The sequence below is a fragment of the Gymnoscopelus braueri genome (assembly GCF_963280865.1).
Source record: "Gymnoscopelus braueri genome assembly, chromosome: 14".
Classification (NCBI taxonomy): Eukaryota; Metazoa; Chordata; class Actinopteri; order Myctophiformes; family Myctophidae; genus Gymnoscopelus; species Gymnoscopelus braueri.
The window spans coordinates 28060728-28076855 of record NC_137619.1 but is presented as its reverse complement, the minus strand read 5'-3'; the positions used below and the strand labels follow the sequence as shown (position 1 = coordinate 28076855).

The 16128-nt window shown below is 43.2% G+C and overlaps 1 protein-coding gene across 1 annotated transcript in view; it reads right to left on the bottom strand.

Moving 5' to 3' along the window:
* Positions 1-2851: 2851 nt before the first annotated feature.
* LOC308099949 (AT-rich interactive domain-containing protein 5B-like) overlaps positions 2852-16128 on the bottom strand; it is an 86801-nt gene continuing 73524 nt past the window's right edge. Inside the window, exons 10-11 of the mRNA XM_080448838.1 lie at positions 5449-5656; positions 2852-5077 (exon numbers count right to left, since the gene is read on the bottom strand). Of these exons, the coding sequence (XP_080304964.1) occupies positions 3083-5077; positions 5449-5656 (2203 nt within the window). The 3' untranslated portion in view covers positions 2852-3082. The remainder of the gene's footprint in view (positions 5078-5448; positions 5657-16128) is intronic.

The following is a 16128-nucleotide window of genomic DNA, read 5'->3' as shown; positions in this document are numbered from 1 at the left end:
GATCTGCAATAAAGTGTCCTACATTCGTCCCTAGTGAACGTGCTCTTTTTGCTGAGCTTTTGTTAATATTATTCATGGCAAAGGTTTACCAGGGGGTGGCAATACAAGTCAAATTATAGCTTTGTGTTGTAGGCCGACACACCCCGTGGAGATGGATGCACTGGCAGATTTTCTACTGCAGCAAATGTTCAATCTATGCCCCACCGAACGATGGTGACGCTCGCCAAATAATAGCAGATCTACAAGCTCACAACACTCAGCATCCACGGCACGTTGCGAGCTCACAGATCGGCTATTTTGAGCGTGCGACGGAAGTATAAATCTGGCTTTAACTGGTGAGAAGCTTCCCTGGCTGACGGCCCAGAAGTAGCTTGTTGTGAAGATTAGGGCAGGGAATCTCATAGCCAGATAATGGCAATACAATAATAAATCCCCCCATTCTAACTGCATTTCCGAGGGGGGGAAAAAACATTACATCGGATTTGATTTGAGTTACACTACATTCAGTGATTAAATATTAAGACTGGATATAACAACCCTTTTCCCTGTCAACCAAAATTAAATGATTGAACTATTAAAAGCAATATATCAAGGTGTCAAGGGTGTCCAGTGACAAATATTGATTCAATGCAGTTTCTCATTTCCCCTAATCCAACACAAGCTGCTCAGCTCAAAAGAATATCACCGCAGGCGAGACGTGTGTTGATAGTAAAATATTTTAATTAAATATACAGGAGGTTGTAACATACAAAATGTTTTCTTTATTCTCTTTTCTTCTCGCTCGCCAACTGGGTGATCGGTAAACAGATGGCTTTTGTATCAAAAACATGTTCAAGATGCGCTTTATGGAGACGAAATGGAAAACAAAAAAAGTGAAACAAATAAAAAGATAGCGTATCCTACTTCTTAAATCGTAGTGTTTAAATCTAAGATGATCACGGTGACCTTGAACAACCAACAAGGACACAGATTGTGTAACCGACTCGTATACTATACTTATGCTATTTACAGAATATAACAGCTTACATAACAACCACACTATCTACAGTGCTATTTACACAGAAAATAAGACAGCGGAGAGGGGTTGCCGTGGAATTGATCTCGGTTGAGCCTTCTGTACAGGTCAGCACTAACACCACCGAAACCAGTTTTGCCTACACACAGAAATGTACAGTACTTAATCAGAAATGATCAGAAAAATCTTAAAAGTATCCTGTAAAACTTTACACACAGACATTTACAGCTTTTGTTTCTTTCTTCCTTTTGGCTCTCCCTAAAACACCAGACAACTTTTAACTGTGTATTCTGAGCGTCCCGGCTTGCCATTAACAGCAGTTATGGAGGTTGTTGAAACCAAGAGCAGGTGTTGCCTTGCCACCTCAGGCTATGCAGCACTGTAGACATACTTTATGGTGCATGGTACCTTTTGAACACTGCTTTTAAAAACACACACACACACACGCCATTCCCTCCAAGGGACGTCAGAACTGACACCTGACGCAGGTCAATGTCAATTGTCTATAAATCTTTTCAAGTATTCTGTGATTGATTGCCCAACACAACTAGGCTAATTCAATAGTGCGATAAGCGCAAATACTGACCGTTTAAGATTAAAGCAAAATTGTTCTATAGTTAAAGATTTTAAATGTGGACCTACATCCTCCAAACCCCTTAAATGCCACTTTATCCCAGGTCTGGTGTCATTGTGTGCATGGGTGTTGCATTACAGACTAGAAGGACAGTAATATCCCTACAGTAACATTGCTACAAAAGATAAACCTTAACAATTGTAGTTCTAATTCTAATCCAAGACTGCGAAAGGCACAGATATTTTCAAAGCAATATAAAACTGACAACATTCCTATTAAATTATACAGTGAGCCTTTTCAGCTTGTTGAATAGAGGTTTTGTTTTTTAGTTTTTAGATTTTTTTTTTACAAAAAGAGCTTTTCAAGTAAAAAAAAGTAAAGAAAATAAATGCTGACTTCTTGTGGTGAGTGTTCAGCAGTGTTGTCTGCTTCATTACACTGGCCAGAAAAAAACTGAAAACAAGCTGTTACAGGATACTAATTACATGGGGATTGAATCACTTTACTTTCAATTCAGAAAGCAAAATAAGAACTGCCATTCAACAACTTGAAATAATAATGAACAAAAGGAAAACATTCATGGTTTGTCAATTACGTAGTGATTGATCTAGAATAAATGTGATAATCTATTTCCTGAAATGAAAGTGAGTCTACAGTACATCCATCTCTAGTCTATAGCACCTCAGAATGTTATGATTAAGTTAATATTCATGTTGTGCATCACTGCGGCATGTTGAGAGTGTCCATTCCAAAGGAATCCAGGTGGAGTTACTGTAGCTAATAAACAGGCAATCACTTATTTTTCTTCTTTTTTTCTGCACAGAGCCATGTAAACAGATACAAACACCGCCGGCTGAACCAACTGTAGTATTACGCCAACCAGCTGTCGCACCCCTAGTTTAAAGGATTTCTGGAGGATCTCTGTCTTGCTGCATTACTTTTAGTGTTGTTTCAGCAATAACGTTTAGCCCTCAGACACAGTAAACAAATTGTTTCTCTCTGTTTGTACTCCGTTGCTATTCAGAGGTTCAGAGCAATAACCTGACTGACTCAAATCACAGAGCAGGAAACCAGTTTGTGAACACACATACATCTGCATTGTGCAAATAAGAACACATATACAGTGCGTTTGCGTATGTATGTATGTCAAGATACATACACACACACACTGTAAGTGGTGATAAAAAAAACAGAACAACAGTGCAAAGTACAATATATGAACAAATAACCAAAAACAATGAGAAAATTGCATTTTTAGTCTATGTGACTGATGAGTTTATCAGTCAAATCTGCCAGAGATTTATCATCAACATTATGCTGACTGAGCCACCATTCAAGAGACAGAGAGAGAGAGAGAGAGAGAGAGAGAGAGAGAGAGAGAGAGAGAGAGAGAGAGAGAGAGAGAGAGAGACAGACTGAGAAATCAAGTCTGTGGTTGTGAAATGAGGGAGATGAGACCGAAGGAAAAGAACACAGTATCTCCTGTCTGTCTCTTACAGTCTGGTGCTGGGGTGCACTGAGGACAGCTGAGGTGGTGGGAGGGTGGAGAGGGGGTACAGGTGGTGGAGCAGGTCTCCGTATAGCGCCGCCCCACCAGGAAATCTGTAGAAGTGATGCGGACTGGGGGCCGTGGCCATCAGCTGCCTGTGAAACATCATGGAGTGAAAAGCTAAGGGTGGCACGAGGGGAGACACGGCCGTCTGGCTCTTAAGGTACTGAAAACCCGGGTGTTGTTGCGAAACCAGGCTCCCAGGGGGGTACATGCCTGCATAGAGGTGGGCGGCATGAGGCGGCGGGTAGGCGGTGGCATGGTGGCCCTCTGGGAGATGGTTGTTGAGGTGAACAGCGTGAGCGTGCGCCGGCTCAGCCGGCTTCAGTTCTTCTGGGTCACCGCGGCGGAGTGGCCCAGCAGGGTGCATCGGTGTCACCACGCGGACTTTCCTTTCTGGCACACCCTCGTTTTCAGGTTCCCCCAGGGTTCGCTTGCTGGGTCGAACTGTGCCGGATGTGTCAGGGGAGGTTTTGGGGCTGGGGAACGGCTGGGGGTGTTCTGCAGGGCTCTGTTTTTGGGGCGAGATGGTCATGGGAGGGACTCTGCACGCCTTCGGGTGAGAGTCCAAACCTTGGTGCATGATGGGGTAGGGGAGGCTGCAGAAGGAGGGCTTAGAAAATGAGGACACCCTCTGAGAGACAGGCTTAGAAATACTGAAGTCTCTGGGCTCATCTTCTGCCGATCTACAATCTCCATGTGTTTGAGTCCTTTCACTGTAGTGAGATCTATAGGCCAAGCCCTCTCGCTCCAGGCTACTACAAACAAACCCTTCGCTGCCCTCACTGTCTCTGATGTAATGCCCTCTCTTCTCTCCAGTGGGAAAGCTGGCCAACCTCTCCTGGCTCAGACAGTTCTCTGTTTGCCTGTAAAGTGAGTGCAGGTGAGGGGAAGAGTAACAGTCGCTGGCATAGCTCTGCGGCTGGGCCTGGAGGAGTTTCTCCCCAGAGTTCTCCGCCCCATCCTGGGCTTGGTGTCTGGGGAGGAAGGGCTGCCATGGAGCGCTGACCTGGGGTTGGAGGTGGTGGCTCGTTCGGGAGGGATATGTCTCTGAAATTTCCCCGAGAGGGCTCCTCTCCAGTGAGCCACCACTGGCATGTTGAGAGGCCTTGGTGCTCTGAGCGTGTTGGATGACTGACGGCCTGAAGACAGGTGCCACCTCCGGGCCGCCGTCTGTCATGGACCCATGTCTCTTTTCCTCCACCTCCTCCTCAATGTTCCTCCTCTCCCGCTCACTGTCGCCAAGCGATACTACAGAGAGAGGAGTGACAGTGGTAGGAGGAGGGGGCTGGGGCGGAGGAGAAGTAAAGGAGTAAGGATTGGTCTCACACACTTGAGAAAGGAGCTTCTTCTTAGCCAGTGGAGACATGACCCCCTGGCTGGATTTGCAATAGGTCTGTGTTGTGGGGGGCTGAGCGTAATCTTTCTTAATGACACCATAGTCCTGCTTCTCTGGGAAAGAATCTGCAATGGAGTCCACAGACTGTCTCTCTGCCTGCTTGCACATGGGCAGCACCTTCCCCACTCTGCCCCCATGACTCTCTATGGAGTCTTTGACCCTTGACGTGGGCTCCGGCAGGGCAATGTGCCCAGCATGCTTGCTCTGGTCCCAGCGGTGAGGCAGGTAGGGGTTTTTAGGAATGAAGGGAGCCTCAGTTGGCTGTTCAGAGGTTAGGTTCTCAGGGTGGAGTGCCTCTCCGACCGGCCTCCACTCAGAGTGGGGACTGGGCCCCCTGTGGAGTTGCACACCTGCGTGTGGTACCCTACATTCTGGCTCTTTAGGTGGGAGCGAGGACGGCTCCTCTGCTACCAAGGACTCCTCTTTCTTCAGGGTTAGATGCAGCTCCTCCTCCTCAATTATGATTGGTTCATCTGCTGAAATGACCTCCTGTTTTGTGGCGGCAGAGAGCTCGTGCCTCTCTTCTTTGACCAGGTAATTCTGAAAGTGGTAAAAACAGTTTTTTACTGCCTAACAAATGTAACAAATTAAATAAAAATGAGATATAAACGCTGACATCAACCCAGATGAGTTGGTAAGGCATCGCCAGGCAAATGTATTTGTATAGCACAATTCTTAGACAGTCAAGTGCAATTCAAAGTGCTGAAATATTAGGCATAAAAATGCCTTTCAAGGCACAAGATAGGCCTTTTAAAATAAATACAAAATAATGAAAGAACAAAAGTCAAAGCACAATTATGGTTTTAGTTATCCTCACACTATCAGCAATGAACTCATCATTTGTTTTTGATTAACTGAAAGGCTGGGAGAATCTTTTTATTTTTTTTGCAGTGGATATTTTTGTGACTAACCTGTGAGGGATCTTGGTCTTTCTTGGTCTCCTCTCGGTCCTTTTTATTCCCTTGCTTGGGATTACTGCTGGAGCCTTTGGCTTTCTTGGCTCCTTTGGCTTTGACCCCCACGACCTTCTCCTGGCTGCCTTCCTGCTTCCTGGGTTTGACCGAGGGGAGGGGCTCGTCCTTCTCACCCTTGACGTGTCTCTCATAGGGAAGCAGTAACCTGGAAAGAACCGCAGCCGAGGTTGAGAAGCGTGTTGCACTATTATGTAAATGCTGTTGCATTGTGTTATAGGCAGTTAACCACTTAAACCCTGTATACTTCATTGCCCTGAGTGCCCCAGGGTGTCTATTTCAGTGATTCTCAACCTGTGGGCCGGGGCCCACTGGTGGGCCTCGAGGGTACTGCAAGTGGGGCCCCAAATAATTGGCAAAACACTAGGATTAAAATGTATAATTATTTTTAAAACATTAATATGAAAAAAAACAAAACAAAACGTGAGTATTTTTTTGTTTGAAACCTCAATAAATAAAAACTTAAAGTATCCTATGTTAGTTCCATTGATCCAAGTCAGAACACAATAAATTGATTGATCAAATAAACACATCATCTGAAAATAGACGCGGCCCACCCATCTGACCACTTAACACGTGTTAAGTGATCAGATGGGTGGGCCGCAAACGCTTTCAGGATTTTCAAGTAGGCCCTGATCCATAAAAGGTTGAGAACCACTGGTCTATACTATGTAGCTTGTAGATCTGCTATTTTGGCCATAAGTTCACCCCAGAACAGGGAAGCTAGTTAGTGTTCATGTGGTTGAAATAGAAGGTGGCACTGTAGAAACAGAAAAGAATAGAACTCTCATTTCCATTCATTGCAATGCTGTGCTTCTATGTCCAACAACACAGAAGAGGAAGTATTATCAATCCATGGGGACCTCCGTGACAATTTCAAATTTGAAAGATGCGTAGCGTTTTTCTTTGTTTATTTTTTGTTTCATTAACTTTCATTAACTGTTCTGTTTATTCTCCTTTGAAACAGCAGAGATGACACTCCTCATGATGCGGGTAGCTGTGAATACTGAATAGCTCTCCTCCTTTAAACTGTGTGACAAATCAACACCACACTTAAAAATCCAGTGATTTTAATATACATACAGACATTTGTAAGTATATTCTGTTTTGTCGTTTTGGCAGTAAGAACACACCACACACTTAAAACACAATTCCCCAAAATATTCTCTGGGGCTGGACACCAATTGTACAATGACATTTTGAGGTTAAGGTGAAGCAATTCTCTTTTTAACCACACCACCAACTTAGTTATTCTGTCGTCACTCTCAGTGCCAATAAAAACAAGGCCTTGTTTCTCATGTAAAAGCCACAGTGACTGATAAGTACAAAGGGGGACAAGAGCATGTTGTTTGGATAAACCAGAAATAGAATGAACTACGCCAGAGGCAAACACTAGAACAGGAATGCTGCCCAGAAACATTGTAATACCTAATATGCTTTCAAAAACACCATTCCAATTAAACTAGCTCAGGGGAATTCCACATTGAGGAATGTGTGTGTGTGTGTGTGTGTGTGTGTGTGTGTGTGTGTGTGTGTGTGTGTGTGTGTGTGTGTGTGTGTGTGTGTGTGTGTGTGTGTGTGTGTGTGTGTGTGTGTGTGTGTGTGTGTGTGTGTGTGTGTGTGTTTCTGTGGGCATGCAAGCATGTGTGGGTTTGTGTGAAAACAGCTTTACCACACACACTGGGCAGGTATGTTCTGTATGCATTAGCCAGAGCTAACTGCTGTCTGGCACTCGAGAAGGCAAGACAAAAGCCAGGTAAACCTTAAATCCCATTCGTCAAAAATATTTCTCACAGCACATACATTCTAATCTAATCTAATCTTCTAACCTGATTAATCACCTAAGCCCTTAAAGCAGTTTGAGTAATAAAAATATTTCAACTCAGTAACTGTTGGTTCTTGTTTGGAGCATACTGTCCTGTGGAGGCAGATTGATTACAGGAGAACTACACTCTGGTTTAATCAAATCAGTGCTAAGTGACAAGACCCATATTGTGGAGAACTATAGTACCACTACCACAGAGCCTTTCCAAACATCTAAACCACTTATATACTTCGTTGGCCGGGGTCCCCCAGGGGTCTATCCTTGATCCCCTCTTTTTTTCGTTTACACCAAATCTCTTCTGTGAAAATAGCCGCTCTAAAAGCTCACAATGCGTCGCAACACGACGCGCTGTGAGCTTGCAGATCACCTATTTTCACCTAATATTCACCCATTATGACATGTCCAAAATAGGGACCTCCAAATATTATTTGCTATATCTGATGACATACTTAATGTAGCATATAAAGACGGGTGCAGGATACTGACATAAAGAGACAAGCGGGGAGGGGACATTTTTGCTGCTCAGAGCAGAAGATGGAAATTGACAGCAGACCAGAAACATTTCAAACGATGTTATGGAGAGGAAACTGAGACTGCGATAGAACACATCATTCTAGCGCTCAATAAACTCCTCCAAAAGGCTTGCCAACTACTCTGTCAGGTTTTTTTTTTCTGTTCTCCTTCCTTTCTTTTAAGATAACAATCCATAACAGCCAGGCGGAAACATGACTTCTTCAGTCATGAGAGAAAAATAAGTTCTCCTCATGTAACGACAAGAGACGGTTGCTCAATTCCTTTTAAGGGACACGGCAGTAAAACAAACAATGAATCAAGAGCCATTTCGCCTCCTCTTCAAAAGGAAGGGGGGGAGGAAGCCTCAGAGAGTTCAAGAGGCTCCGTGGGATTTTTTTTTGTGTGTTATTTTTCCTCCGAACAAAAGTGCTGGCAGGGAAAGCGGCAAAACTACATTTCGTACAGCTGGTCTGGCACCAGGCCCCAGGCCAAGAAAGGAAATGTACTATTAAATGTGACTTATTGGAAAGGGAGAGAGCAGAGGAGGAGTAAAGGAGAGAGATGGAGAGAGAGCACTATGACAGATGGTAATGAGAGGCAGAAATGATTTGTCACAAAGAAAAAAGAATTGGAGAAAAAATAACAATTCAATCTGACTAACCCTAAAAATAACAGCAGGGGACTCTATAACAGCTACAGCAGTGGTTCACAAGCTTCTCTATGCCGAGGATAAAAATAAATGGGTGTTATTTACAGAAGAGAAATGGACAGAGTAGAAATAGAGAGACATACAGATAGATAGTCAGTCAGTCGTTCAGACAGATTCACTTGCTGCTGCTATTTCTATGAATTCTTAACCACTTCAGCCCTACGTACTTTGTCGTATGACAAAGTACGTAGGGAAAATAGCAAATCTATAAACTCACAACGCATTGCAGTGCATTATTTTTTTAAATACAGTTTTGCCTATAATGACATGCCCAAAATAGGGACATCAGGTTGAAAGTGGTTAAAGTTGAATGGCCTGCAATAGCACACAATGCGTCTGGTTTCTGCTGGCCAGGAATTGCACATTCAACACACATAACCATGTACAAACATCCAGCGCTGCTGTCACTGATCAAAGGGCTTGCAAAGTGGCATATACAATGGCATGCTGTTGGTTATCACTGGGATCTGTGGGAAAGCAAAGGGCTTCCTTGCCCTGGGTCAACTTTATGGAATGTCAATATGGTGAGGGGAGGTGGGGTCTCACAGAGTCAGATAATGAAAGAGTCCAGCCAGTGGAATCACTGGAGCCTCAAATAGATCTTAATGGATTGATTCTGTGGTTGCCTGGCACACAATAAAAAAACATAGTTCCAGGAAGTACCTCTGACAGTCAGAACTATTTCCCTTATTATGCTCCACGAATATAAGAATTGTTGCCAACACTGCAGCCTATTAAGTGGTTTTTATTCTCGCTAAGTGGGGCGTTCTATTTAAGTCATAGCCCTTTTCCCACTCTACCATCTCATTTTCCTCTAACATATGAATTAAGCCAAGAAATTGGAAGCTGCAGGAAGCTTGTGCCTTTCTTTTCCTGTCCTTTAGTTTCTCTCCAAGTCTGTAGTCTATAGAAGAATCAAATGCTTGGAACATGACAGCATTGTGAAAGATTGTAATTTCAAGGAGTGTGTATATATATACACACATACATGTACATATATATACATATACATATACATATACATATACATATATATATATATATATATATATATATATATATATACATATATACATATACATATATAGTATGTACGTATGTAAAACCTACTCATAATACAGCAATCATAATACAATGCCACTTATGTAAGTAGCAATTTCCTCAAAGGGAAGGTTGAGCTTGGCAGTCTTGTCAATACAGTGGGAGCTCGATGCAGTTAATACTTTGAACCAGCAGAGGGTGTGCGTTGCATCGAGGAAAGCATTTCATTAAGGAGGGAGAGGTTACATTTTTACGAGGTCAATAAATACTTAACTTCCCCTCATGCCGATTTATCACTCTTGCTTTTGTTTAAGCAGCCGTTTTCCATGTTGATAACACATGCAAGCATGTGGAATATGCAGGGGAAAGATAAAATGTTGACTAGGCAAAAGAGATAAGAGTACCTCATCGTGCTAAATCTAATTAACCTAAAAAGATATGTCTCTGTATATGAAGCATACGCAACATGATCCTTTTAAAATCACCGCCAGCCCATTTAATCAAAGCACATAAACTGTCAACTAAGCATGTCTGAACCATTCAAATTACGGATTGCACAAAAAGCACCCAACCAAAAAAAAAAAAAAAGCAACTTGGCAAAAACAGGGTGACTTTACCAGCAATGTGCTGGTCTCATCCGAGTTTGAAGTTACAGGAACAAGCAGCATGTTGGAATCCAAGAAATGCCTAAGTCACCAAATCAGTGGAAAAAGCCCATGGGCTGTTCCATTTCAGCAGTTTGCCTCCCAGCCTCCGTAGCTGAAATTAATTTTAGCTGGTGTTGTGTTAGGATCACAAGAGTTGCTTCATGCGTAAGAAGAAAAAGGGGAAGAAATAATTTTTAAAGAGCTGGTGGACGTGTGCCCCGGCACCCAGAGGCTGTAGAACAATTCAGGGGAAAGAAATTTACTTTTATTGCAAGTCTGTGAGTAAAAGAGAACATAAACAATACAAAAGATGAAAATCAATCTATTTCACTATCAACAGTTAGAAGTGGCACTGGAGAACTGACAAAACAATAACAGCTGCTTAACTTAAAGAGAGGGAGAGAGAGAGAGAGGCAAGACGCCAAGAGAGGGATAAACAGACATTGTTGCCGGTTCCTCGGCTCTGTACAGATTTGTGCCTCAAAGCCCCTCTTTTGTCTCAAAGCCAAACCACTTGAGGTGACCCCGATTCATGTGGTTAAAACAGGAGGGCAGCACAGGAATGTATGAAAAACGTAAGTTCTTTTGTCAAGTCTGGAAATACCAGATTTAAAATGACCTCTACCGTTTCCCCCTTGGGGCTGGCTCTCATTAGCTGCCGTCGCTGCAGCCCCCCACCCCCCCCTCGCCCACATTGCAGGTGTTATGCCAAGAGAAGGGGCAGTGAGCGTTTAAAATAACTGTCCACTATTCAGCATGAACAAACATTCAGGTCTCTTTAGATTCTGCTTACCCCCAAAAAAGCATTTCATGCTCCAAAAATAGTTGCTACATGTTCATTCTGGCTGCCCTACAGTGAGACTCCCGTCTCTCGGAAAATTGAGCATTAATTCAATTTGCGGCACTGAGCAGATTATGAATTCCTGCGGACTTGAATAGATAGACATTCATTCTATTGCCTATCGCACGGCAGCACTGAAATTTGTGAGTTGGCTTCGCCACATTTTGATTCAAAACAGAAATGACCCAATATTGTGATTAGTGAAACTGCTATACACATGTTTTTATGACAAAATGTTCAATGGAGCACTTTGTCTTGTGGAAACCAACTAGCATTTCATCAGTTTAAATAGCTGCTTGCTATTTTAACCCATTAAGACCTGAGGCCAATTCCAAAAACAGTTTTCTGAAAAACTTATGTTATATCAGTTGTTCTCAAACGCTTTCATGTCAACTTGACTTGACTTAAGCCCTTTGCTCCTCTAGGGTGCATAGGCCGTTGACAAATGACCTCCATTCCACTTGTTTTCATGTCAAGGATCCCCAAAATTATATGTATTTGGCCGCGGACCCCCGTCTCAAAACATTTTGTTCTAGCACTTTAAAAAAAGATATATATATATTCAAAGATTTGCACACAGTACTTTACAAGTACAACTTTACAGGTCTCTGAAGGTTCACTCTCTAATATGTGTTCGACATTAGTTATGGAAGGTACGCTGTAGCTGAAAGACTACTGTTGTGACTAGACCTTTTGGGTTTTTAGATTTTTAATTAAAGTTTTTGTGTAAATAAACGTAGTTTTGTCTCTGCATCATATTATTATGACATTTTTTGAATAGCCAACATATAAAAGTGGTTACACAGATGCTTCCCCGGTTTTAATGGGTTATGGCCTTTGCAGGTTTTGATACACAGAGAAGTCACATGAAGCTACATTTAGCATCAAAATAAAATGAGAATCATTTATCGCTATACAATATTATCCTCTGTCTACGCAGTTTATTTTCCTCTCCCTCCTCATATCACTTCATTCTTAACTCATTCCCTGCCTAGAACGACTAAAACGACTTTTGTCCTTTAAGCCCCCTCTGCCAAGAACGACTAAAACGACTTAATTTTTTTTTCTTATTTATTTATTTCTTTTTTAACCCAAAGACCAAGGAGATATGATTTGTTGAAGATCTAGACTCCCATCCACTTCCTTGTTAACTTAAAACTTAAACATTTTGTATCTCGGCTCCTGAGTACTTTTTTTTTTTAATTAAAAATCTCTGGCAGTGGGCAAACGCAAAAAAATAAAGTTCTGGCAGTGAATGAGTTAAAGGAGCACTTCACACCTAATCTTCATATAAGTGGTCCTCACTAATGCTCATTATAAGATGATGAAATCACTATTTCTGTCTACTCACTGTGTCTCAGAGGAGGGCTGTGGACAGATCAGAAACCTGCCTACCAGTGACATCATTGGTAGGCAGGTTTGGTCATTTCAAACTTGAATTTTTTTATTTTTTACTCATTCACTGCCAATGACGTCTTTAAATGTTTTTTTTTTTATATCATTATTTATTTATTTTTTAATTTGTTTTGCACACAGAACCAGGAGATAATGTGATCCAAAGATTTACTGCTCCATTCACATCCTGGTTAAAGCATTTGGGTGGGAAATATTCTGTATCTCGGCTCCTGTGTTTTACTATGTATTTTTGGCGAGGCATGCTATTTTCAACGGCGTATGACAAGCGAACGGGAGTTCGCGATGACATTTTCTTTTCGCGGAAGCACAGTGAAACCCCCCGTGATTAGCAACCATCAGGGGATCGATCATACTGGAGATAATGGGAAATATTATACTGGAAATACTGGAAATATTCTGTGACTAGAAAATCGCTGGCAGTCTGGGCTTTATTTATTTATTTACTCTGGCAGAGAATGAGTTAATAACAATGGCTTCTATTTCAGCATGCCAACTTTCCAGGAATACAAAGGCTGCCGTTTCTATTAGCTTGGAATCCCCATCAATGATGTAATTCTGTCCACAGCCCACAAATGAGACACAGATTGAGTATAATGAGCATTAGTGGGGACCAATTATATGAAGATGAGGTTGAAAATGGATGGAATGTTCCTTTAAGTTTTGAGTCATATTTGTTCATTCACTGACCACTTTAACCCTGACATCCCAATTTTGGGCATGTCATTATAGACAGAATGTTTCTTTTCTTTCTTTTTTTACACGTTGTGAGCTTGTAGATACGCAATTTTAAAAAATAACTTCGAATTTTGTGGTTTAAAGTGTTTCATAATCGTCATTGCCCCTCCCCCCCTCCCTAATTTCTGAATACAAAAGCAGAGGGCATCAAGGTGATATTAGGTCTCCAGCACCGGCCAGTGTAATCCACTGATATCCCCTGCTTTAGAACAAGAAACCATATTGATCTGAAACCAGTGTTGGAGCTAACGTCTTTGACAGGGGCGTGTTACAGTGGGCTATACCGGTCTTATGCTTGATGTATCTGTAATACAGCAAAGGGGTACGCAGTGCGATGCTGACTGGTGCAATATACATCTAACAGAATAGAATTAGAAAACAATCTTCCCCTCCCTTCTCTCTTTCCCTCTCCAGGCTCCCTTCCTACTATGATCCTTAGCATGGTGACCGGCTTCAGGTTTCCTAATATGTATGGACAGTGAAATATATGCGCTGTCTGGGGAGCGGCCTCAGTGGACCCGGAGCTACACTGATACCGCGACGAGGACAGAATAGCAGCGGGATCAATGGAGCAACTAACAGACTAAAATTGGAACTGGCACGTGTCTGTCTGTAAAGAAACAACATACAGTACCACACTGGTTCTCAAATTGGGGTCCGGGAACCCCCAGGGGTCCTTGAGGGTGTTCCAAGGGGTCCCCCAGCAAAATGAGGAACGGTTTAAACACTTAAGCCCCCCAAGACAAATCGTGACTAATCTCCTCTTGTGGGGTCCCTGGCACAAAATATTTTCAAATGGGGGTCCACGGCCAATTACTTGGGGGTCCTTGACATGAAAATACTTGAGAACCACTGCAGTACACTATCTCCGCCATCTTAACTGAAGCACATTTCATGGTACTTTTAGAGCCGATGTGCACTCTTCTCCAACATACATATGGCATACCTCTAGTACTTTGGAGATTAAATGATTTGATCCCCCCCAAAAAAGTCTGTTCTCTCCTTTGTCTGTCTCCCTTGCATTCTCTGTTTCTCTCCTTTGCATTCTCTCTCGCCCCTGCCCAAAATCCTCGGAGTTTTTAAATAGCAAATTATTCTAAATTGCTTCTCTGTTGCCATGGATATACCAGCCCCCCCACCCCTTTCCAACCTCCCTGCCAACCCCCCCTCGTGCAATTACATTTGGATGCCAGGGCATGGCATGGTATTGAAAAATATGTAACTGGGCAGGAATGAGGAGCGATGGAGAAGTGCGATGTTTCTGTAACGGGAGATCGCGTAGGAAACCAGGAGGAGATTAAATATGTAGGAGCTGTTAAAAGGCGCTGACCTGTATAATGAAAGAAACAGCATGAAGTACCAGGCAGGCAGGCAGGGAGGGAGTGAGAGACAGAAGAACAAGAGAGAAGAGAGAGAGGGAGACACACACAGGGACAGAGAGAGAGAGAAAGAGAGAGGGAGAGAAAGAACAAGGGCAGAAAGAGGGGGATGAAGCAGGAGAGAGAGAGAGAGAGAGAGAGAGAGAGACATAGCACAGAAGCAAACGGCAGTCTATTTCAAGGTTATTGATGCCATCTCTTTCATGACCTCATTTTTAATTCAGAGCGCTAGGGCCTGACAGCTAATCTGGGGAAACGGTTTAAATAAATATCATTAAAGCTTCTCTTAGTGCTGGAGAGCCAGAACCTTGGCTTGGACATTTCTACATTGATTTTCTTTTTCTTACTCTGTGCGATAATGAATGAACGGGTGAGTGAGGGAGAGAGAGAGCGGGACAGGGGGTGATGGGGGGGTCTTGCAACTTAAAACCACTAACTTAGAAAATTGACAATGAACCGAGGTTAACTCCCATTCAATCTGAACCACGCGTATACGCGGCGAGCGACTTCGTTCACAGACAGCATAAATACAGTGATTATGTCCCTGGCTCTATCTTTCACAATAACATCTCCTAGGCAACCATTCCAGATGATTTTACCATTAGGGGCAGTTAGAGGATGATGCGTATAATTCAAAATGAGGGCCGGGCACTCGTGGGCCTCCAAATCAAAGTGGGAGAGCCAAGAATGTCCACTTCATCTGAGGCAATTATGTGTACCTAAAATATTGCTTCCCTCCCAACCCCGCAGCCTGAGACTCTCTCTTCGCTCTTCCCCCCCCATACGTTGTCCTGCTGGGGGCAAATCAGAAGCGATCCTTTTGAGCGGTGGAGGGAAGCGGCAGCGCTGTTCCACTTTGTACACCGCACATTCCTTTCTCTGTGAATTATATTTTTGTGGCGCGTTGACTAATGATTAAAGGGGGGCGGGCACAAAGACGCCTCTGGGGAACAAACACACACTTCAGCGGGCCCACAAACAGCCTCATTCATCACGCGGAGAGAATGGCCGTGTTTGCTGAGTTAATACAATGAAGCTAATTGCCCTCGGAGCAGACCCAAACATGGAGGCTCAGCTAAAATTATTCCCCCGAATGGAAACCTGCTTGGCTACAGCTCAGCTGCGCTCTCTCTCTCTCTCAACCCCTCCCTCATGTAGACCTCACCTTCTCTCTCTCACATGGCCCCTACCCTTTCCCCTTACACCCCAGTCTCTCTCACTCCCTCTCTCCCCCTCTCTCTCAACTCCTCGGTCTTGTAGACCTCACCTTCTCTCTCACATGCCCCCAACCCTTTCCCTTATACTCTCACCTCCAGACTCTTATTATCTGTGTTTGTGTCTATCTCTCTCTAATACTCTCTCTCTCTCCGTCTCTCTCTCTCTCTCAGTCAGGCTGATATTCACTGCAGTGTGTGGATATTATTGCTTTCTATTGATTCAGCATTATTTTTCTCTCAGCTGCTTCTCGGTGGCTGGAGAGAGAAAGGCCAGCGCAGCAGCAGTCACACCTCAGC